The sequence below is a fragment of the Prionailurus viverrinus genome, chromosome B2 (assembly GCF_022837055.1).
Source record: "Prionailurus viverrinus isolate Anna chromosome B2, UM_Priviv_1.0, whole genome shotgun sequence".
NCBI lineage: Eukaryota > Metazoa > Chordata > Mammalia > Carnivora > Felidae > Prionailurus > Prionailurus viverrinus.
In genome coordinates this window covers 37,776,976-37,800,051 of record NC_062565.1, presented here as the reverse complement: position 1 = coordinate 37,800,051, position 23,076 = coordinate 37,776,976, and the positions used below count along the sequence as shown (strand labels likewise).

Sequence of the window (23,076 nt, the reverse complement as noted above, 5' to 3'; positions counted from 1 at the left end):
TTTCCAAATACAGATGCGATACGTGGGTGTTATTTGTATCACTCTCTGAACTTTTTTGAAATGGTTTATAATAACTTCCAGAACTCGATGAAGGCTTAGATTCCAAGGAATCAAAGATCAAACAAAATTTATTGTTCAGTGGAATCCCTGTGATAGAAGTGGTAGTAAAACACAAATCCGGATGCGATTCTGATTAACCTTAATTTCCTCACTACTGTTTGTGTCGGGATCGTTTTGCTTAAAGATGAGAACAGAGAATTTACCACTTCTCATTTCCTTCTCCAGGCGCTTGTATCCTCTAGGAGGGGCTTAATAGCTAAAGACCAGTCAGTGTGCCTGACACGCTGAGCAATGCAGGGGAGGCACTCATAAGACCACCTCTTGTTGTTCTTCCACCATCTCTTTCAGTCCCCTTGGTAGGGACAGTTCTGCCTCCGTGCTGGATGGAAGTTGGACAGCCCAGTAACTCAGTTGCTCATTCATTGTTAATTACAAACAAAACAAACAAGAACCAAAAAGCATTAGTCATTTTATACTGTAACTACCACCTCAACAGTTCAAATTTCACTCAAATTTCACTTCTCTCCTTTTCCCCAGCTAAGACCAACAGCCAGGGGGAAAGGGAATGCATTCAGCCCCTTCTCTTTCTAAGTCACTTCCTCCCTCAGCCTGCTAAGCTCGATTTCCCAAGACTCTAAGAGGGAGTTAGAGAGAAGGAGGAAAGGCAGTTGGTAAAGATCTCACTTGACTGGTACTTTGTAACATGGCTTTGTGCTCTCTGGGCCTGACAGATGTTCCAAGCTGGCTCTTCCTCACTTGGGGTACTTTTATGGGTCCCTGGAGGTCCTTTGACCTGATGCAAGCTACCTTATTTGGACAGTTACTTACCCACTTTGAGCCTTTATGGGTCAGGATCCAAACACGAAGCAGGTTATTCAAATTAATAATCAAGTCAGGTATTAGAAAGACCGTTGAAGAAAAGCCTATTGGCAAAGGTGTTAGCAGAGTGCAGAGAAACGCAGAGGTTGTAACAACAGCAGGGCAGGAAGCATTGCTGCCCCTAGACCTGAGGGAGCAAGAAGAGTGAGCACTTCCTAGAACCTGAAGACAGAAAGGGCTGTGCAGAAAGGCTCAGTCCTTCTGATAGGAGCTATGACCTTCAGTCAAGCAATGCATCCAGTTCATGGCACCTGCAGCAACGGCGGAGGCGGGGAGTGGCAGAAGAGTAGATGGTGGAGGGGGGATTTAGGGGAGCAAAAGACATAGGTGCAGGGCTCAGCCCCTATGCATCCTGTAGTCCACCACCAGGTTTCTTTCTACTTATGCCATCACCCCTCTGGGTGGCCCCACTAAAAAGGATGTGAGTTTTAAGTGTGTGCTGAAGGGTGTAAGTGACGTGCTGGAGCCAGCTCGAAGTGGCTCACGAGAGCTCACCGTGTGCATCTCTTCCCAAATCCACATGCAGGAACATCACGCTGGTAGCCTGAAATCTGCCATGATGGGAGTAGTTGCACCACAAAAATTCACAAGTGCTGCGACACTGTAGGACTTTTTTTTTTTCTCCCAGCAAACTTGTTAAACATTTACCAGCACAGCACTGATCTAAGGTGGCCTTAACTGGACTCTGTTCCAAGCTTATACCCCACATTGTTTCCACAGGAGCACAGCAGCAACTCTCTGGCCTTGCTCCTGGCACACCAGCCTGGGCCCTGCTGGAGAGTTCTCTGGTGGGAATCAGATTTCTGTCTGCTGCGTGCACATACACACATGTGTGCACACACAACACCCACACACGACACCACCACCCCCCCCCCCCACACACACACATGCACAGATTCCTAAGGATTCTTACCAAGCTTTCTGAGTGGTCTTCAAACCTCCTCATGACCTTTGAGGGAGGGGGAAGGTCTTCCACACACATCACCCCCAGTGAAGATAATAAGGCAGGCTTAACACAAACCGCGAGCTTTCTTTAAAGAAATTCTCTTCAAACATTTCTTTTGGCCCCTTTCTTTCTTTCTTTCTTCTTTCCTTCTTTCTTTCTTTCTTTCTTTTTTAATGCGTATTTATTTTTGAGAGAGAGAGAGCACATGTGAGTGGGGGAGGGGAGAGAGAGGGGGACAGAGGATCTGAAGCAGGCTCCATGCTGACAACAGAGAGTCTGACGTGGAGCTTGAACCCACGAACCGTGAGATCACGACCTGAGCCAAAGTCAGATGCTTAATCGACTGAGCCACCCAGGTGCCTTGGCCCTTTTCTGGATGTGGAGTATTTTGGTTGTCTAGCAAGTGCTTACCATCATATTTGAAAATATGCCAGCTCTACTGCATGGTCTGTCTCAGAACTCACTTTTGACTCTAGTATGTAATAAATTTTTTTTGAAACAAACAGATTGATTTACAAATTGGCTAGTAGCAGATAAGTTTTCCAAAAGTGGCGGGAGACGGTTTTATTAAGGATCCTCAATTCAATTCCTAAAAGTTCTGAAATGTCTCTCATAAGCCAATCAAGAGGATTGACCAAATGCCTTTAACCATCATTAGGGGTTTTTATAGGAGGAAGGCCCGTGCTCCCTTTTACCAGCATGAGAAAAACTGCCCTCCTGAGAGGTCGTAAGTGTCCTGAGAACACTCCAGACTGGCTGGTTCCAGTGTGACAAACATGGAACTGGATTTTAGGTTTGCTAAGGTTCTTGCTAATTTCCCTCTGAAAAGCCACTCAGAATGAAGCCTCTGGTCACCGCCAGTCAGTGAGGCCGGAGTGGCAGACAGCAGACTCACCAAGGGACTTTGATAGAAGTCCTGTGTTCAGAAATGTGAGTTGGCTGAGGAGTGAGGGAGCCTCAGTGGGCTGGAGAGCCGGCAGGAGCAGCATCTGGACCCTCGGAAGAAGGGCCGCTGAGCCAGGCTCTGAGTGGCTGCAACCAGAGAACGCTGACGGCAAACCAAAGATGGATCTGGGGCTCCAGCAGAAAGGACCGCAGAGAGAGAGGAGAGTTCCTATTTGAACAGAAGCGACCATGGAAGGGAAGCTGTGCCGAGCTGAAGCGAGGAATGGCACTAGAAATGTCTTTTGCTGTGTCTGCAGTATGCTCCTGGGGTATGCTTGTGAGTCCACATGGACCCTGGAGCACGCTGACCCTCTGTGCGGTCCACATCCTCCGCAAGGAACACGGGGGGAGAGGCAGCAAATGACAAAGGAGAGGCCACCATCCAGGGGCATGATCTTGGGCAGAGAATCCCAAAGTAGAACAGGGGAGGTTACTCTGGTGGGAGGAGACGGCAGACAGCCTCCTACGGGGGTGCCTGGGATTGCGTTTTGCTCTAAAAAGGCATACCAAGCAGTTCTCTCTTTTTTTTTTTTTATCGCCTATTTATTTTGAGAGAGAGAAAGAGAGCATGCGAGCACGTGAGTGGGGGAGGGGCAGAGAGAGAGAGGGAGGGAGATAGAATCCCAAGCAGGCTCCACATCCTGAGCGCAGAGCCCAATGCAGCACTTAAACTCACGAGCCCGTGAGATCACGACCTGAGCCAAAAGCAAGAGTCAGACGCTCACCCTACTGAGCCATCCAAAAAAAGCATACCAACGAGTACTGATTGTACTGAAGCATGGCGGCTCCCTGGGGGGAAGACTGCTGCAGTGCCTGTGGGCCTGTGGCTGTTGGGTGTGAGTGCACCCCAGAGGTTATCAGTCACAGCCATGTGTCTGCAGGGCATTCATCACACCCTTAAGTCTGACCCGCCACGGGCAGGGAAGGTGTTAAAAAACCAACACCAAGATGGATGGTGGCACTGAGCACCTGTCAGTGTGTGATTGCTCCGACCGACAATAAATTTGAGCCATTAAACAGGAAATGGTCTGATTGGAAAGCCAGGATCTCTGCCTCTGAGCTGCTGACCATTGTGGTAATTGAGCCCCTGACACCATCAGTCTCCATAAGAATAGACCCTTTGACCTCTCAAACAGGTGAGGCTGAGTGATTCTATGAGATAGTTTAGCCCCCAAAGGCCCAGAGTCGGTGTTCAACAAGTGAATCATTATTGGATAGCTGAGGAGGTCAGGCTGGAATGTCTCCCTGGCCCTGAGGTATTGTCTGCCATGGTAGAGCCGTATAACTCATGGCTTCCTCCCACGTAGGGCACTGGACCAGCAGCTGCCATGTTGGGCCCCGTAGCCTTTGCTCTATAGAAGCCTTCAGAGGCCCACAGGGGCCTTTTGGCACTGGTGCCTGGTTGGAGAGTTCAGTATTTCCTTCCTTAGGACTCCTAGGACAAAACCAAGGAGACAAGCAGGCTGGCTCTGGGTATTCCGGCGGCTAAACTTGGGAAAGGCGCAGACTCTGGTGGGTAATGACAACTCCTCACAAGCCAGCAGGCAAGCTGAAAATACCAAGTGGGAACAGGCTGCAGGCCATGGTTTCGGTTAGTAAAGGGCAGTCTTCACAGGCCAGCACTCGAGGAGCAGCTGAGGCTTTCTCTCGGCCCCGGCCCCAGATCTGAAAGGCATTCATGGAAAAGGGCAGTGCCTTCAAATACCAAGGACAAGTCAATACCGACTTCAGTGATCTACCCCATGGCTTCCTTCATTATCAGACTCACTTCCAGAGGAAAAAAGCGCCAGCTTTGAAGTGAGACAGAGCTGAGTCCTGACCCCAGTTCTGCTTACTAACAGTGTGATCCTGGGCAGATTCGTTCCCCTGGCAGCGCTCAGTTTCCCCCATCTGTAGTGGGGGCTTGTGAAGATTATATAAGATAAGGCACAGGAAATCCCTGATCCATGGAGCAGCCTGGTGGTGGATATCTTTACTCAGATTTTGCCTACCTCCTACAAGGGCCAAGTTCAGGCAGCCCCAGCCCTACAAAGAGTGTGTTTTCCTTGCTGCAAACCCCTGGGTCCCTTTCCCCACTATGGCTCCCAAAAGTCTGGAAGGTGGACGGGGGCAAAGGGACACGCTAGCCCCATATACCATCCTATCCAAACGTCTGCAGAGTCTTCATTCCTTGTAACTCCTGCATGGAGTACTTGTATTGAACCTGGGCTCAAAATCTTGAGCAGTGTTTCTTAACAAGGGCTGAGCAGATCAGAGTTACCAAGGAACCTACTGGAAAATTCTAAGTCAGTCTAGAGCAGGGCCCGGTTGCCTCTGTGCTTTGACCGGCTGGCTCCTTGTGTGCACACCCAGTAGAGAGTCACTGAACCAAAGAAATGAGACTCTGAGCATTTCAGACACTGAATAACAAATAGGAGTTTTGGGGGGGGTGTGTGCGTGTGTGTGTGTGTTTGAGAGGAGGGTATAGGGAAGCAGGAAGAGGAGTTACAATGATCTTTTCAGTGCCCCCAAATCCTGCCAGGCAGGAGGGGCCCACAGGAGGCCAGCTTTCCCAGAAAGGGCCCCTCTTGCCCTGGGACTGCTAACCCCTAAACACACTGCCACTTCAGAGGTAGGGTCAGCCTGGGACTGTGGGTACCCCGTTTGAAGTTTCAGATACTATCTGACCACTCAGGGCTTCCTGCTCGTGTGACATTCAGATCTACGGCTGCTGGAATAAAACCCTTCTTTCTTGCCTTTGTATTGCTTTGGAACCGGCTGCTCAAGCCAATTCACAGTGTCACCTCAGAGGCCACTCCAGGCTGTGACCCCCTGTGCTCCTGTCGCAGCCAGAATCCTGTGCTTGAAAGGAGGGCCCCCTGGGCCTCCTGTCAGGTGACTAGAGGCTCTGTCCCTGGCCACAGTCCCAGTGGGCACAGAGACCTACAAAGCCCGAATGGCCTTCAGTTACTCCCTCTTCCTCTGTTCTTGTTCAGCCGCTTTTGTTCCCTTTGCTTTCAGTTCCCAGCACCCCTTTCTCTTCGGGGAAGACTGATAAGCCCAACCTCAGGAAGCATCAGAAGCAGCCAGGGGCTGTCTCCTGGTGGGGTTACAATGCATTTCACTAAGCAGGCATCACCTTTGGCAAGAGCCCACTGGTTGCCATGACAACGTGAACAGTTTGTGTCTTGGGGATATGTTGTGCCCTCGTTCTGGCTGCCCTGGGGTCCCTTGCCCCAGCTTTCTTTCCCACATCCTTTCAATAGGCTTACAGCATCCTGGCGCCAACTTACATGAACCATTCTTTAGTTGGGAACAGCTTTGTCTCGATCAGCAAAACACTGCTGAACTTAGCTATCAAAGGAATAGATCAGGCTATTTCTCTCCTCAAAAGGCTCCAGGCTCTGTCTCTCTCAAAGCTAAGGTCCTTAGCGTGGCCCACAAGGTCCTACACCATCTGGCCTCAGTTCCCACCACTCTGCCTTACCAACTTGGCCAGACACACTGGCCTTCTCGCTCTTCCTCAGAAGTACCCTGCAGATGTACCTCAGGCCCTTGGCACTCACCGCTGTACTCTGTCCTGATTTCTGCATGCTCGTTCCCTCCCTTCATTCAGGTCTCTGCTGCCTCCTCAGAGACAGCTTCCCGGCCACTCTACCTAACATAGCAGCCCTCCACCTCTTTATCCAGCTTTCTCTCCTCAAGGTGCCCTTCAGCCCCTGGCATTATATCAACTCAATTTTGGGTTGGTTTAATGTCCACCTTCCCCAGAAGACTGCCCCTTGAATGGGGAAAGCTCATTTGTTCCATCAGCGAATGAATGACCGGCCATGGATTCGAAGCTGTCTTTTCTATCTGGTAGCTTTATGGCATTGTGCAAGCTATCTGGTCACATAAGCCTTGGTCTCCTTGTCTGAAAAACACAGGTGATAATATCTGCTAGCTAGAATGACAGAAATAAATGAAGCAGCACAGAGAATAGAACCAAGTGCTTGCCCTGCAAATGGTAGCTGACATCGTCTCCCATCTTTGTGTCTGTCAGCTGCTTTCAGAGTAATGGGTCTCCTTGCCCCAGGCTCCCGGACACCCACACACCTCCAGGGCACCTGCCACTGATCTGCCACGGGAGTCTGAAAGATGCCCAGGGAAAAAACAGCCAGCAACGGGGCGAGGCGAGAGCCCTCTCCTGCAGATGGGCCCTGCATTCATGCCAGGGCAGCCATAGCCTTTATATGGGAGACCAAGTCCTCTTGGCCTCCACCAGGCTGGGTGAGACGCCCCTGGGTGGATCCAGTAGCCCTGCCTTCACCCGCCTCCAGAGACCTCTCACGGAGTGCGGCTGAAGGCTGCCCAGGCCGCCACTATAGAGGAGGGTCTTCACGGATTTTCTCAGGGGTTTCCTTGGTGTGGAGCCAAAAAGTGTTGAAAGGAGGAAGAAGATTCACAGCTCTTCTTTTTCGACAGGCTGGAAGATATATTTGCTCATTTCTGAAGCTGTTACAAGACGACAAAACATTCTGTCCATTTCAAGTCCTACCGTTAACAGTGTGATGGGAAGATACTATCTTCAGTTGATCACATCTGACGTTTTTCAGAGGGCAAGGGCCGGTACACACGTATGGCATTGAGTGTGTGCTACAGGCGGAGCCTAAACAAAACACAGGGGAGATACAAAGAACAGAGGGACCAATCCCCGCCCTCCAGGGGCTTCCGGGCCTCTGCCTGGGGGAGCGTGGCCAACGCGCGAATGGGCAGCCAGCTCCTCAGGGCTAGAGGGCACTGCACCAGCAGGGGTGATAGGTCGTCTTCAGTTGGCGAGCCTAATGGTATCTGCGTCTCCTGTGTTTAGGTGATGGAGTAAGACACTTGTCCGGTGGGTTTACAAGAGACCGTTGTCACCTGACACAAGGGAGAGGGAGTATCAGGTGCCTGGAAGATAAAGGACAGACTCCTGATCTGCTTAGCATATTTATCAAGGAGTTAGATAGTGACATAAAAGGCAGCCAAAAGGGAAAGAATAAAGGCACAGCGGAATGAGGACCTCTCAGAAGGTTAAACCCCCAATAGATGGGAAGTGTTGCGTTTAGGATCAAAAGGACAGTCACACTGAAATAGGAGGTGTTTTGACAACTACTCACAAAAAATATGAGTCTTTAACCACAAGCTTAACAGAGGCCGGTGACAAACTGACATGGCCATGACAATGACAGAGCTGCTGAAGAACAAAAACGGTGCTGGGGAGGCTGCCTGATGTAAGCATTCAGCTCTTGAGAACCAGAAAAATTTGAGTTCAGATCCCATCTCTGCTTCTTAGTAGCTGTGTGACTTTGGGTTACTCACAGCCCTCTCTGAGCCTCAGAATCTAACTGAAATGAGACAGTAAGACCCTCCTGGTTATGTTGAGAATTCATAATAAGGTGAGCAGGGCACCAGCCCAGTGCCGGAGAGAACTTGGCAGCACTTAGCATAAAGCAGGCATTCGATAAATGGTCACTGTTAGTAATTTACCTGCTATAGAAATATAGAATGTACATTTTTAACAGCTTGGAGGGCCATTCTGTACCATGTCCCTTTCAGACCTATCTAGAGGATTATGTCCAGATTTAGACTGTGATCCTTAAGAATAGTTAGAAAGCAACCGTGTCACTGAGTCCTTAGGTGAGGGAACTGGGCAGAGTCCGCCTATGAACAAAGCTCATGGTTTTTACATAATGTTGTTGTTGTTGCTGTTGTTAAAATCTCTAAAGAACCATAAAATTAAGAAGGGAGACATGCTATGCTGCTCCAAAGATCCAAAGTAGGGGGAAAAAGAAGTTAGAGGGGCAGGTCTCAGCTCAAAGTAAGAGGAAACAGAGCTGCGCACAATGAAATGGGTTACCGTGCAAAGCTGTGAGCTCCCCACCACCGGAAGTATTTGGGCAGAAAGCAGATGACCATCTGTCAGAAATGTTAACAGGAGGAATTTCTGAATCCACGGCCCTTCCAAACAAACAAAACCGGATTTGGATCCAGGTTCCTGAAGTTAGCCTGGCCAAGTCAACCTCTTTGAACCTCTGTGCCCTTCTCTCTGCAAAATGGAAGCAATAATGCTTCAAATGAGTACTAGGATTCAGTCTGGAGCGCCTGGATGGCTCAGTTGATTGAGCGTCTGACTTTGGCTCGGGGTCATGATCTCACGGTTCATGGTTTCGAGCCCCGCGTCGGGCTCTGTGCTGACAGCTCAGAGCCTGGAGCCTGCTTCAGACTCTGTGTGTGAGTCTTTCTCTCTCTGCCTCTCTCCCGCTCGCACTCTGTCTCTGTCTCTCAAAAATAAACATTTAAAAAAAATTAGAAGGATTCAGGCTGATCATGTCCAGAAAGCACCCAGCCCAAAATAGATTCTCCCCTACGTGGAGTAAGAAGCAGAGCGGTCCGACTTCCAAGACACCTTCCATGACGCTAGGAAGTACAGAGCAGCCGCAGAGACCCCTGGGAGGGTGAACAGACCCCACCCACCAGGCCAGAAGAGGCCGGGCTCCAGAGGAGCACACTAGCCAGAGCGGGCAACTCTGTAGCAGTGGTCGGCATGCATAGGAACACAACCGTCACCAAGACCTTGGTCGGGTCCTGTTGCCCCGGCTCATGGGCAGGGCATCCGAGCCTGTTCTCAGCTCTGGCTGCATGTCAGCACTGCTTGGGCGAATCAGGCTTGGGAACCTCGGCTTTGGAGGGAAATCCAACACAGGGGACATGATTTGAGGCTATGAGATAGATCCTCAGCACCTCAATTGGTGTGAAGACAGATGTGACAGATGTGAGACAGTTTAGTGATGTCTTCTTGGTTTCTGAGGGGCTCTCTAGCAGAGGATGGGAAAATGCTATTTTGCATCTTCCCTGGGGATTCAAGAGGAAACAAGTGAACTCAACAGTAAAAGGATTAGTAGCAATGTAAGGCCCAATTGTCTTCCAGTGACAGATGTTGGACTGTGGGAGGGACAGCCGAAATAGTCATGGAAACCTCTCCTCCGAGGCTTTCGCCAAGTAGATATAGCCATTGAAAGGAGGGGGCTGCAGCAGACTCCCATCCAAAGGCCCCAGAAAGTACTCACAGAGGTACTTTCACCTTGAGATGCACTTTACTTTGTCCTCTGCCCTAAATATCACACTCCTCCTTTTACATTTCTTCCTTGTTGGAGTAACCCATTGGCATCTCTCTTCCACAGGTATCTCAGAAAACGTAGCCATGCCTTCTATGCCAGACTTGCTGGAAGAAAAGCTTCGATCACAACTGGAGGAAGAAAAGATAAGGTACCCACTTTTTCACCCCCACACACCCTGACCCCAGCCTTCTAGAGCTCTCGGGGATGACCCATGTGCCGCCCGGGGCCAGGCAGAGTAGCCACTCCCCAGCCCAGGTCTGGAGCTGCTCTGGGAAGTGGGTCCAGTAGTTGAGTCCTCAAATACCTGGAGGGGGTGCTGCCTTTGAGCAGACAGATGTGGGATGCAGAAACCACAGGCAGGATGAGGTTGGAATCGGGAGCAGAAAGCCTAGCTGGGCCCTGGAGCCAGTAGAGAGGTTGACTTGGCACCTTGACCAGCCTGAGGTCCCAGACTGCATGCAGCTCACTAGTCTTATCTGCTGCTGCCATCTAGGGGAGTCAGGAAGTATGACCACGGAGGTCTTCCACAGGCCGATCTACTCCTCTTTCCTCCTGAGGCTCCTTATCTGCGGGGCGTCCTGAGAACATCACACCCTCTTGCAGCCATTTAGGGTACCAAAATGATCTCACTAACAGAGGAAGGAACCTCCAGCATAAACAGATGCGTGGCCGTCACTGATACTTAGCATGGCCACAGAATGTCATGCAACACTCCAGTGCAACGTTGTAGTTCATGCATGCATTCATTTACACTTTCGACAAATGTTTGCTCTCTCCTCCCTGCCATGGGGAGGCCCTGGGGAGAGCAGACAAGTCACCTTCCCAGCTCTCGAGGAGCCTATGGTGTCATTATGACATGCCACCCCTGGGCTAGCTGGGCACGTACCCTGAGCAAACCCGGTCACTCTGGCCTCCCCACCCCCGACACATCCCTGCCACCCGAGACTTGGGGAGGACAAAGCCCCACTCTGAGCCCCCAGACTACTCCTCATGACTGCACTGTGTGTCCTGCCAGCATCCTCCCTCCCGAAAGCCTTGTGCTGCCCTCCCACACCTGCCAGTGTGGATTTGCCCCTGGGTTATCCTCTTTCTCCCTCACTCTGTTTATTTTTCCCAGTTTCTTCCCAACCCATTCTCCTGGTGGCTTTACTCCACTCTGTGTTGCCCCCTTGGTCCACATTTCCTGCCTCAGGGTCATCTCGGGAGCCAAGATGTGTTGGCAGTTGGGCTATTTCCTGTTGGACAACTTCTGATTCGTTGTCGCATGCCCCAAACTTATATATGCAGTGACGAATGTATTGTAACTTTCGCACTTCAACCTGAAGGTGAACCAGCGCAAGAGTGTGGTGGTTGAGACTGTGGTTTCCAGAGCCAGATGGCCTGGATTCAAATCCTGGCCCCTCTGTTTATTAGCCCCCTGCCACAGAGCAAGTTATGTAACCTCTCCTTGCCTCAGGTTCCAAATCTGTAAAGTGGAGCATCTTCTTCATGGGACCAAGACGAGGTCTGAATGAGTTTATATGTCGAGTGCCTAGAAGAATGCCTGCCCCTTAGTAAGTGCTCAGTGATGGTAGATATCCTTCTGGAAGGAGGGGGTATTCATCTCATACACAGAGCCCGTGGGCCCGCTGGACAAAAACACCTGGCTGTGCTTCTCTCTGACGGACTCAAGCCCTGGCCCTGGGCCCCGGCCTCCGTGGGCTCCTCTGGGTCCCGGCTCCTGGCACCAGAGATCCTGGCACCGCCAGATCCTCAGGCTCAGGCCCTGCAGCAACACTCCGTGGGCGGCCCTTCCTCCCGCCAGTGACTGTCAAGGCTCTTCCCTGATTCCACTGTAGGTATAAAATGATGTTCACACGCCTGAAGGCCCTGAAGGTGGAGATCGAGCACTTGCAGCTGCTCATGGACAAAGCCAAGGTGAAGTTGCAGAAGGAGTTTGAAGCCTGGTGGGCTGAGGAAGCCACCAGCCTGCAGGTATTAGCAGGGCTCCCCACCCCCCCACCGCCCCAGAGCCTGCCCCACTCCTGTGGCCTGGGGAATGTTAGGGCCGCTGGGGAGGGGCTGTCGGAGGCAGGCCCACGTGCTCTCAGCCTTGGCTCAGGAGACAGGTGCTCATCTTAGTAAGGAGGAGTGCACATGGTCAGGGGCCCACTGTCCCTGTGCCCTGGTGCCTGCCACATAGAAAGGTGGGCCATGGAAAGTGAGCCCAAACCGGTGGACCTGCCACTGTCACTTTGTGTAATGTTCCCCCACACCATATTGACAGCTTTGGCTGTTTTTTATTACAGCCATATGCAGGAAAGCCTTGGTTTGCAAGCAAAATTCATTCTGGAAACATGCTTGTAATCCAAAAGCACTCGTATATCAAAGCAAATTTCAAGAACCACTGGCTCAGTTGTGATCATGTGACATTTGGCTTACGTACTACATGTATTACAAGACATCGCTTGTCAAGTTAAAATTTATTAGAAATGTTTGCTAGGCTTGTGGAACCCTTGCATAACAAGTTTCTCTCAATCCAAGGTTTTATTGTATGTATGTATGTATTTATACATGCATGTGTATATGTAAACATATATTTCTATAATTTATGTGGAAGTTATAGAAATTTTGGAAAATAGAGAAAAGCACAAAGAGATAAAAATCACCATAACCCCACCATTTAAGGATAACCAATATTATCATGTTGGATTATATTACTTCTTTCTCCTATGCATATATTTCCATATGGTTTTTTTTTAAGTTAATTTATTTACCTTGAGTCTGGGAAGGAGCAGAGAAAGAGAGAGAGAGAGAGAGAGAGAGAGAGAGAATCCCAAGCAGGCTCCATGCTGTCAGCACAGAGCCCAGCGCAGGGCTGGATCCCACGAACCATGAGATCATGACCTGAGCTGAAATCAAGAGTCAGACGCTTAGCAGACTGAGCCACCAAGGCGCCCCTCCGTATGTTTTTATAAAAATAGAATCATACTGGTCTTCAAGTATCACAAACACCTTTTGTTCTGGGACTTCACGGCACAGCATGATGCTCTTCCATGTTCTTGTTCTACCTCATTCTAATGGCTGTCACTGTTCCATCATATGAATTTATTTTAATCCACTTAATCTTTGATCGTTTAGTGTTTAGGTTGTGTCTAGTTTTGCACTGGAAGCCTGTTTGTAGATAAATGTTTGCATATTTGCTAGACAGATTCCTGGAAGCTCCCTATAATATTATGAAGGCCAAGATAACAAGTTAAGAAGCGTTAATACAAACGCCCAGTTCCAGTTGTCCTCCTGTAAGTCCTCAGCTCTGGTGTAACGGAGGCGGCTGGTGGATCTCTCGGAGATCATCTAACAGCTGACCCCTTCATTTCAAGGACAAGGAAACTGAGAGCCTAAGAAGTTATTTGGTCAAAGACACACAGCCAAGTAGCCATATTACCAGACAATAGAGAAGAATGTTTGGATAAAACTTAATATACAAGATGACAAAGAAAACCAGTAAGACTGAAATAAAGTTGTTAAAATATTTTTAAAGCAAAGTTATGGTATAAAAACATGTATATCACTTTACGAATGTATTAATAAGGTACATTTATTAATATTTAACATAATTTCAAAGTAGTGGTGAACACAGTATTTCAGTATTTCTGCCACAGTGTAATATGATATGAAAATATCTTGTGATTTCTAACCGGTGATGAAGTCACTGACGTTACATATACTACTATGGTTTGTTGCCTACATTGTATCATTGAAACACATGCTAGATTTCAGGTAGAAGTTAGGAAAAATAAAAACGTCATTGATTCCCATCCACGTTCGCAGCACCCCTGGGTCCTGTCTGTTCTCCAGTTAAGGCCCCTTCGTGGCGAGGTCACCAGCCACTGCTGGTGCCCAAGGGAGGTTAGCCACTGAGCGGATGGTGAGGGTGATCCCGTGTGACTCAGGAAGTGTCCGGGCAAGGCTGATGGATTCAGACAGCGTATTTTGTTCACATAGGCAGCAAAAGCCAGAGTAGCCAAAGATGTCAGCTCAGTGTATCCTCTGCCCCACAGGGTGTCACTGAAACACAATGGACCAGATGACTGCAGTAGGGCTGATGGGGCACCCTGTTGCTGAGGAGTTAATTCTACGCTGCCGTTAGGCAGTTTTATAGCCTGCAGATGTACGCTGAGTGGAGCAAGGCAGAAAGCCTTAAACCTCATCAGAACATGGGAGGTGATGAGAAACGGTCCCATGACCACCCCCCAGGGAGATAGGAAGGCAAGTGGGAAATAGCCTTGTAACAGCTGCTCGTGGGCCTGCTATGCTGTCAGGTTCTGGGAGAATCACGGGGCATTCTGCCAAGATTCAGAGAAGCCGCAGTTGAGGCCTTGCTCTCCAGCCCCGTGTGAAGACATGTAAGGTTGCCAGGGCACCATGGTGGAGCTGTTCCTCTACAGGAGGTGCTCAGTGGATTTCTCCTGCCTCTGCGAGCATCTCTTTGGGACAAGGGGAAGCAAAACCAGAGATGACTTCTGGAGAATTGTCAGATTGCATGTTAAACACTTTTTCCTGACTACAAGTCAATAATACAGGCTCAAAGTGGAAGGCTTAGCACAGAAAAGGACAAAGAATAAATCAGACATTACCCATAATCCTGCCACCCAGAGATAATATTTTGATGCCCATCAGTATAGTGATCACAATGTCTAGATTAATTGTTTCCCCCGCACATGTTGTATATAGAAACTTTTAGAACTAGCTTTTTTACCTTAAGAAATACATCAAAGACATTTTCCCGTGTCATCAGATTCAAGCTAATACTGTGAAACTCCTTGGGCCAACAGGTAAATTCTCCAGCAGTGAATTCCCTCAATCACATGAAGCCCTTTCCCCAGACACCTGAGTCCCAGCGTGAAAGGTCTCAGCTTCTCTGTAACCAAAGGTAAGGAGTGAGGCTGAAGAAAAGTTTCCCTGCCTCTCCTCAATCTGTTCTTTCTCCCCTGCGTAGGGGTCTCTAGAGGCTGCCTGATTCGCCATGGTGAATCACTCGTACTGTTACATTAGCTGCAGATACTCAAGCCAGTGGTTCCAGGAGTGTGTGACCAAAGCCTGTTGAGCACACCTCCTCAGTCCTTTTCCCCTGACCTGGCAGCCAGCAGACCTACTGCCATGGTGACAAGAGACAAGCGCTTTCATTGCATGAGCCCTGGTCCTGCCCCCTGAGTAGGAAGAAGGGGTTGGAAGTAGGTGGAAGGGAGAGTTTGGGAGAGAGTGGGGGGGACTGGAAAGGAGGGGGATATTGGTGGTAGGCCAGTCAGGATACAGAGGAGCTCTGCTAAAAGACTGTCCTCGCACAGATTCAGGAGAGATGTGGGTGGCCTCCCAGGAGGATGGCCTGCACGTGAGGACAACCAGGAGCCAGTTTCCCTGAATGCCGGCATGATCCAGCAGGGACTCCACTTCCCCCCACACCACCTTCTGAAGGCAGCCTCCTTCTCATGCCACCCACGTTATTATCTCTTTGCAACCACACAACTCAGGGGGTAGAGCCAGTGACGCATGCCTCGGCCATCCTCTGTCCCCCAGAGAGATCTGCTGTCAGGACAGAGGCCAGGACAGCTTGCGTGGGGTGTCGGCCTCTGCCACCGAGGAGCAGTCCTGTGACTGGGATTGAATAGGAGCTGAGCTCTTAGGTTGGAAAATGTGAAATAGAGCTTTCACTCTATTTGACTGGGGTGGGAGGGGCGTTATGCCAGACATTACCCTTAATATGATGTTATGAGAATGGCATTTTACCTCTGTGGTCCTCTCGAAATCCCATCGCCCCAGTCCAGTCATGAGGAAAACATTGTGTAAGTCTCGACTGGGGGACATGCTGCAGAATACCCAACCAGTCCTCCTCAAAACTATCAAGGTCATCGAAAACAAGAAAAATGTAAGAAACTGTCACAGGCAAGGGGAGCCTAAGGAGGCATGACAGCAAAATGTAATATGCTAGCCTGGATGGGATCCTAGGTCCAAAAAAACACACTAGGTAAAAATTAAGAAAATGCAAATAAAGTATGGACTTTAATTAATGATAATTATCAGCATTATTTCATTAGTATGATAAGTATCAGCATCGTTTCACTAGTTGTGACAAATGTACCATACCAGTGTAAGATTATATGATAAGGGCAAGTGGGTGTGAGGTACATGGTAACTCTTTGTACTATCTTTGCAGATTTTCTGTAAGCCTAAAACTATTCTTTTGTTGTTGTTTTCAAGTATGGTTGACACACATTATTACATTACTTCATGGCTATTGAGCCAGGAAACCACATAAAGGGAACTTAAATGTGTATTACTAAGTGAAAGAAGCAATCTGAAAAGGCTACCTAATGTGCAATTACAACGTGACATTCTGGAAAGGGCAAAACTGTGGAGACAGTAAAAGAACTAGTAATTGTCAGGGTGAGAGGGGAGAGGTGGAAAGGATGAATGGGGGAACACTGGAGATTTTTAAGGCAGCAAAACATATGGGAATATGATATTATGCATTTGTTAAAATCTGTAGAACTGTACAACAGAAAGAGTGAACCCCCTGGTAAACAAACTGTGGCCTTGAGTTAATAACATTGTATCTATGTTGGTTCATCAGTTGTAACAGATGTCCAACACTCATACAAGACGTTAATAATACAGGAAACTACAAGATGGGAGAGGGGGGCTATATGGGAAGTCTGCAAAATTTGCTCAATTCTCTGTAAACCTAAAACTTCTCCAAAAACCTGCCCATTAATTTAATATCCTTTAAAAAGGCAGCATAGATAGACTTGCTCTACAGCAATACAGACAGCTTAGCATTAGCGTCCTACACTGGCCCTCTCTGCATTTACTTGGGTACCTGCCAAACTCTGGAGCACTTGAGTTTGCAACCCCTGTATAGCTGTCTCCTTCTCCTGAAACTTCTGGATTCCATAGAGCATGTTTGAAAAACATTGGCCCATCCAAGAGGACAGGGCTTTCCCTGGTTAATGCTCTGGCTCAGTCCTGAGTCTGTCATGTATCCCACACAACGTCCCAGTGATGAGGCTCAGAACCCCTTATTTCCCCAGCCTCTTTTCTAGATCTCTTGCATAGTTCCTTACTGGTAGAAATATCCTGCCTAGCAAGTAGGAAGCTCCATCTCTAAGTTTTCTTTTGTTTCAAAGACAATGAAGTGTGTGTGTGTGTGTGTGTGTGTGAGAGAGAGAGAAGGCCCAATACACACACTCCAAGGGCTATACAGTAGAAATAGACCATGCCTGCCAAATGAAATTCACAACTCTGAATTTCAAAGTAAAGTCACCCATGGAAGCTTTTCTCAAAATCTTGCTCGCAGAACTCTACCCCAGGCCCCTTTGAAGACTGCTCACAGGAGGGTCTTTGGGGAGATGGCCCAGGTAGGCCTTGGAATATCAGGCCCTGTCATCTCTGGTGGCAGCCAGTGCTCTGGTTTGACCTCTAAACCTCAGCAGAAATAACCAAATATCCTGAACAGAATTTGCTAAGACACCTCAACTGTGAGTGGTTGGCACCCCTAAATTCCCTCCCACACTGCAGTTCAGATACCAAAAACTGTAGGCAGAAAGTTTCCAATAGGTGAGAGGAAAGGTCCCTGTTATTGACTGGAAAGGGAGCGGTCTGGGGGCTCCACCTTTGACAAGGAAATCACTGCCACATGCTTTCTAATGCTGACAGAAAAGAGCTCACAGGCTCTAGCAGGGGTGAGGTGGGGAGGAGACCCTGTGCCCGGGTCATGGTTCCTCAGACATTCTCTGCAAACCTCCAGCAGTGCAGGATTAGTTGTTGATGTCCTTAAGTTCTCTGAGGAGACAGCATTAGCTTTCTTCTCTCACAGGAATAATACCCTGTCGTTTCCAGGAACCCTGTAGGCCAGGCACTGAGCAAATGTGCCACATACATACGATCATTGTCCCCATTTTACAGATGAGAACACCCGGGCTCTGAGAGCTCAGTTCACTTGCTCAGGGTCGCCCAGCTAGTCAGTGGTAAGGCAGGATTGGAACCCAGGCCTGTCGGCGTCCAGCCACCCTGCTCTCTCCTCACATCAATGACTGCCCTTGAGGGGCACTCGCAGGAGGCGGCAGTTTCCAGCCCATATGCTGTGCTATTTCATTCAACCGTGCTTTCTTTAGGTTCTGCGAAATGCCAGGTCCTCCTCCTTGGGCTCTCCCCGCTTTGTGTGCCCATGGCCTGATCTGCCCAAGGGGCCAGGATTTTCAAAAGGCAAATGTACACTTGCTCACAAAGCCAACCTCTGACTGGAAAACCAGAACTCCCTGCCGTCAGCCTTCACCATTTCTGTCGAGAAACCCTGAATTCAACCCCTCGTTTAACTAGCAGGCACAGAAAGGGAAAGGGGTTGTTTAACTCTGTGGTTGGCAACATGAAGATTACCCAGTAATCCTGAACTCCAGGCTCCGTTCTTCCCACCTCCCTCCCCCCTGCTCTCTCCCCACCTCCTCTCCCCTCTCTGCTTCACTCCTGCACTGCATTCTTCTCCATCCCTTTCTTCCACTTTCTCTCCCTGCCCACCTGTATCCCCACCCTACATTCCCCTTCTCCCTCTTTTTTTCTTTTTGCCTTCCTGTCTAGGCTGTTTTCCCCTTCTCCCTTGCTCTCCATCAGCCAAGGCTGCCTCTCTGTATTGCTTGTCCATTTGTCCCCCTGCCACCAGCCTTTACCTCCCAGCTTCTGTGAGAGAGTGCCCACCATGGAAGAAGTCTAAGAATCAGCCACTGGGCAGGGCTTCCTAGAATCTTCTTGGGGAACCACTATAAGAATCATGCCCCCCTTCCAGTAGTAGGGCCTTGGCATCCCTGGATATTCCTTTTCCTTAGGTGTTCCAATTGAAGATGATCCCTGGATGTGCCTGCCAAGACACCCTTAACCCTGAAGCTGCAACCCGTAATTTCAGAGGTGTGCATCAGATGGGACCGCTGGTCACCTTCAAGGAGTCCCTTCGGTGTAGACTTTCACAAAGGATGTCTGAGAGAAATCCTCCTTGTACTTCTTCCAATCAGCAGGACCTTGAGCAAGCAAGGCAGCTCCCCCTCGGGGATCTCCTCATCTCATCTATAAGATGCGCTGAGGTCCCTCTGACACTATCGTTCCATGCAGATAAATGCACCAGTGCCATTGAGCAGCTGCTGGGGCGAGAGCGTGAGAGTCCAGCAGGCAGTTTCCACCCGAGCCCCGGAGAGGCTGCTGTCCATGGACTCAATGCAGGCCTCGTGGGCGGTCCTCTGCTCCTCGGGTTCCGAAAGAAACTTGACCTCATCACTTCCCCAGGGATGCCCCGTGCCTGCAGGCCGATCACGCTAAATGCACAGCACTCTGGCAACCCAGGAGGCTTGTTATTACTACCACTTATTAATCCCTATTAGGAAAGAGGTAGTTAATTCTGATGGCGGGTGTGTTCTGTCTCCAGAAGGAATATCAACATGAGAAACGAATGCAGTGTCAGAGGCCGGTTGGTCAGGGAAGAAAACAAAAATAATTTGCAGTGTGATCCTAAGGGTCCAGACACTTAGCTGCGGCATCCGGGGGGCCCTCGAGCAGCCTCGGGACTGGAGGAGTCCTCTCCCTCAGGAGCCCCAAGCCTTCACATTATGCCACCCTCCTGAATGGTCGAGGCAGCAGGCTGGGCGACTGGGCCTCTGCAGAGGGTCCTGGATACCCCCATCTTTCCACAGTGTGATCCTGACCCCTTTCTGCCCTGTCCATTGTCCACCTCTGCCCCTCTTCCACATGCTACCAGCCCTCAACAGTTTGTACCTGGATGTTCCCTGGAATCTTAAGCAAGGAACTACTGGGAATCCATTGGGAATCCATTGAGTTAATGAGCCATTTGAGTGCCAGTGACCTGATCTGGCAAGACTGGCTACAATTTCCAAACTGACTTTGACCTGGTGTAGTCGAAGCACCTACGAAACGGAAAGCCCTCTCTCCCCTTCCGGAGGCCTGCACCAGGAACCGTTCAGAAGGAGCCCGGATCATTGGCCACTTTCTCCAAAGAAAAGCATGCAGAGCCTCTGCCACCTCATGGCTGCCTCTGGTTCTACAGTTTCTCTGACCAGACAGCACAGATCCCCGTCTCTCCCCACCGCCCAGTGCAGTCTGGGATGCAGGGAAGTAGGTATGGGGGTGGGAGGGATTCCCAGGCTCTGATTTCCTTCCCTGTTTGACCCCCAGTCTCAAACCTGTGGAGGCAGGCCCAGGGAGGGCTGAGATGGGAGAGGGCTGAAGGTCGGAGCTGGGGAAGAGGCTGTACCCATGGGTGGGGCAGCAGGTTGCAGGGCCTGTGGAGTGCCTCGGACTGATGGTTCAGGCTAGGCAAAGCCAGTGGCCCTGTCTAACCCTAGCCCGCCTCTCAGCCCGAGTGCCCCCATCTGTAAAGGAGAGTTCCAGCCAGAGGAATTTTGAGGCCTCTCCCAAAGGTAGACACCCTTGGATATGGTGTCTATGCAGGACCATCCCAGACCAGGGAGAGAATCCCATCATGCCACTGGCATCTTGGGACAGCTTTGGTGGCCGGCCTCTTCACCTCCCAAGGAGCACTGTTGGGTTCGGCTGTTTGCAACCAGGAATCCAAGGCAAGGTGCACACATTAGGCAAGCTAGTTAAATGGGCCAAACCGCACCTGCCTGAGTGGGTCAGACACCTGTTGGGTCTGACTTATCATTTGGAACCAGGGGCTGTTCAGTCGGTGTGGCCAGGAGTGAGCCATGCATCCCCAGCATGTGCTTCCTCAGAACCCCACAGAGCCGGGTCCAGTTAGTAAAGGATCATGGCTCAGAAACGGATTCTGATGCCTCACAGAGTCATGGGTTAGATTCATATTCTGCCACTAGCCAGCCGGTAACTTTTAGAATTTCTTTAACCTCCCTAAGCTTCTGTTTCCTCATCTATATAATGAGGATAATGAGACAATTGAGAGGATTAAATGGCACAGGTCTTCTGCTACGAATGTGCACTATTCTTCCAAGTTAAGGGAAGAGTGACCCTGAAGGCAATTGAGAGAGCATCCTGGCTGCCTCTTCCATTTCAAAAGCAGGAGTGGGCATTGCCCACTCAAAAGCTGTGGGGGCAGGGCCTCCCAGCAGAACCATGAGGGCACGACCCCTGCCCAGCAGAGCCCAGCAGGACCTTTACCCAGTGGGTCCAGAAGACGGGACTGTCACCCCAGTGAATCCAGAAGGCAGAACATTGGACCCGAGAGGATTATTCTCAAGCCTTAAGTTCTCACAGAGTTTGCATTGCTAGGTTTCGAACTTGCCTGGGACCCATCACCCCTTCCTTCCTTCCTTCCTTCCTTCCTTCCTCCCTTCTTTTCTCCCTCCCTCCCTCCCTCCCTCTCTCTCCCTTGTGGAATGGGAATGTCTAACCTATGCCTGTCCACCATTGTATTTTGGAAACACATAACTTGTCTGCTCTCACATGTTCACAGCCAGTGAGAAATTCCACCTCAGGGTGATTCGACTTCCAGTCTCACCTGTCTGTGATTTACATGAGACTTTGGACTTTAGAGTTGATACTAGGATGAGTTAAACCTTTGGGGGCTGCTGGGATGGAGGGAACATGTTTCACATGTGAGAAGGATGTGAATTTGTTGGGGGTGAAGGGATGGGGGGCAGGGACAGAATGTTATAAACTGAACGCATCCTCCAAAAATTCATATGTTGAAACCTAATCCCAGATACGATGGTATTTGGAGGTGCCTCTTTAAGTCACAAGGGTAGAGCCCTCATTGATGGGATTAGTGCCTTCATAAGAAGAGGCCAGAGAGCTAGCTCACTCTTTTTCTGTCCTGTGAGCACACAATGAGAATTTGGCAGCCTGCCAGAAGAGGACCCTCGTGAGAATGTGACCATGCCACACCCTGATCCCAGACTCCCAGCCTCCAGAACTGTGAGAAACAAATCCCTGTTATCTCATCACACCACCCCAACTAGGGTGTTTTGTGGCTGGTAAGGACCCTCTTGCTGGCTTGCAGATGGCCATGTTCTCGCCGTGTCCTCACATGGTAGAGAGAGAGATGGAGCTCTGATCTCTCTTCCTCTTCTTGTGAGGGTACAAGTACCATCATGGAGGCCCCACCCTCAGGACCTCCTCAAAACCTCATTACCTCCCAAAGGCATCACCTCCAAATACCATCACATTGGGTGCTTGGGCTTCAACGTATGGATTTGGGGGACACAAACATTCAGTCCCTATGGCTCCTAAATACAAACCTAAATTTCTCTTCTGGAAACCTCCTCTCATACCTCTTCCTTTTGTCATTTTCCTTTTGCAGTGATGTGAATGCCAGGAAAATCTTGCCCTCGCCTTGTCCCATCCCGCACAGCCGGGAGCCCAGCAGCACCAGCGCCTCCCTGGAAGACAGGTCTGCCGTCTCCCTCTGATGCCTGGGACAGCCCCTGCCATGAGTGGAATGGGTCAAAATTGCCAGTGCCCTTCTCCCACATCCTGAGGAGCCCCGTGTCCAGTGGCTGCACAGACACAGCCCAGGGCTGGCCTCCACCCTGACACCCCAGGAATACCCTGGAGTCTCTCACAGATACCGAGTCCCAAGGCAGAGAAGTTTTCTCCCAGGGGCCTCTGCTGCCCTGCGCGGGGAGAATTGCTCCAAGTGTCTGTGTAAATAGATATACCCAGGGCCATTGAAGGAAAGAAGAGCCAGCCCACTGGCCATTCCAACATAGCCCTGCCACAGGGTCCCCAGGCCGGGAAGGGCAGAGAGTTGACAAGCCTAGCTAGCCTCGGCCCTGTGAGCCGTTCACTCCAGACCGGACAAAGCTGTCAAGGCCTCTCCTCAGCAGTGCCCTTTATGCCTTCTGACTAGAACACCTGAGCACCCTTCTTCACCTGGCAGACCCTACTCTCCCCCCAAGCAGTCTAAGGGGTGAGATCCAGCCATGCCCCTCCCTGAGCCCAGACAGAAGGAACAGCTCCGTGCAGCCCCACGGGAGCCCTTGTCACTGACTGCAGCTGGATGCCAACACAACTACTTGTGATGGGGAACAGCCCCTTATTGTGGACAGTCCTCACTGGCTTCTGACAGAGTGGATACTATCACCTGCTGTATGAGGATGAGGCTTGCAAGCCAGGAGG

At 50.0% G+C, this 23,076-nt stretch overlaps 1 protein-coding gene across 5 annotated transcripts in view; it reads left to right on the top strand.

Moving 5' to 3' along the window:
* Window positions 1-23,076, top strand: part of KIF6 (kinesin family member 6) — a 386,512-nt gene that overhangs the window by 353,241 nt on the left and 10,195 nt on the right. For 3 of the 5 annotated variants that reach the window (XM_047860796.1, XM_047860795.1, XM_047860799.1), the window contains 4 exons: window positions 10,012-10,096; window positions 11,787-11,922; window positions 14,763-14,860; window positions 22,259-22,348. In XM_047860796.1, coding sequence (XP_047716752.1) covers window positions 10,012-10,096; window positions 11,787-11,922; window positions 14,763-14,860; window positions 22,259-22,348 — 409 coding nt within the window. Of the gene's footprint in view, window positions 1-10,011; window positions 10,097-11,404; window positions 11,487-11,786; window positions 11,923-14,762; window positions 14,861-22,258; window positions 22,349-23,076 lie in introns of those variants that run through there. The other 2 variants (XM_047860798.1, XM_047860797.1) reach the window with 2 other exon arrangements.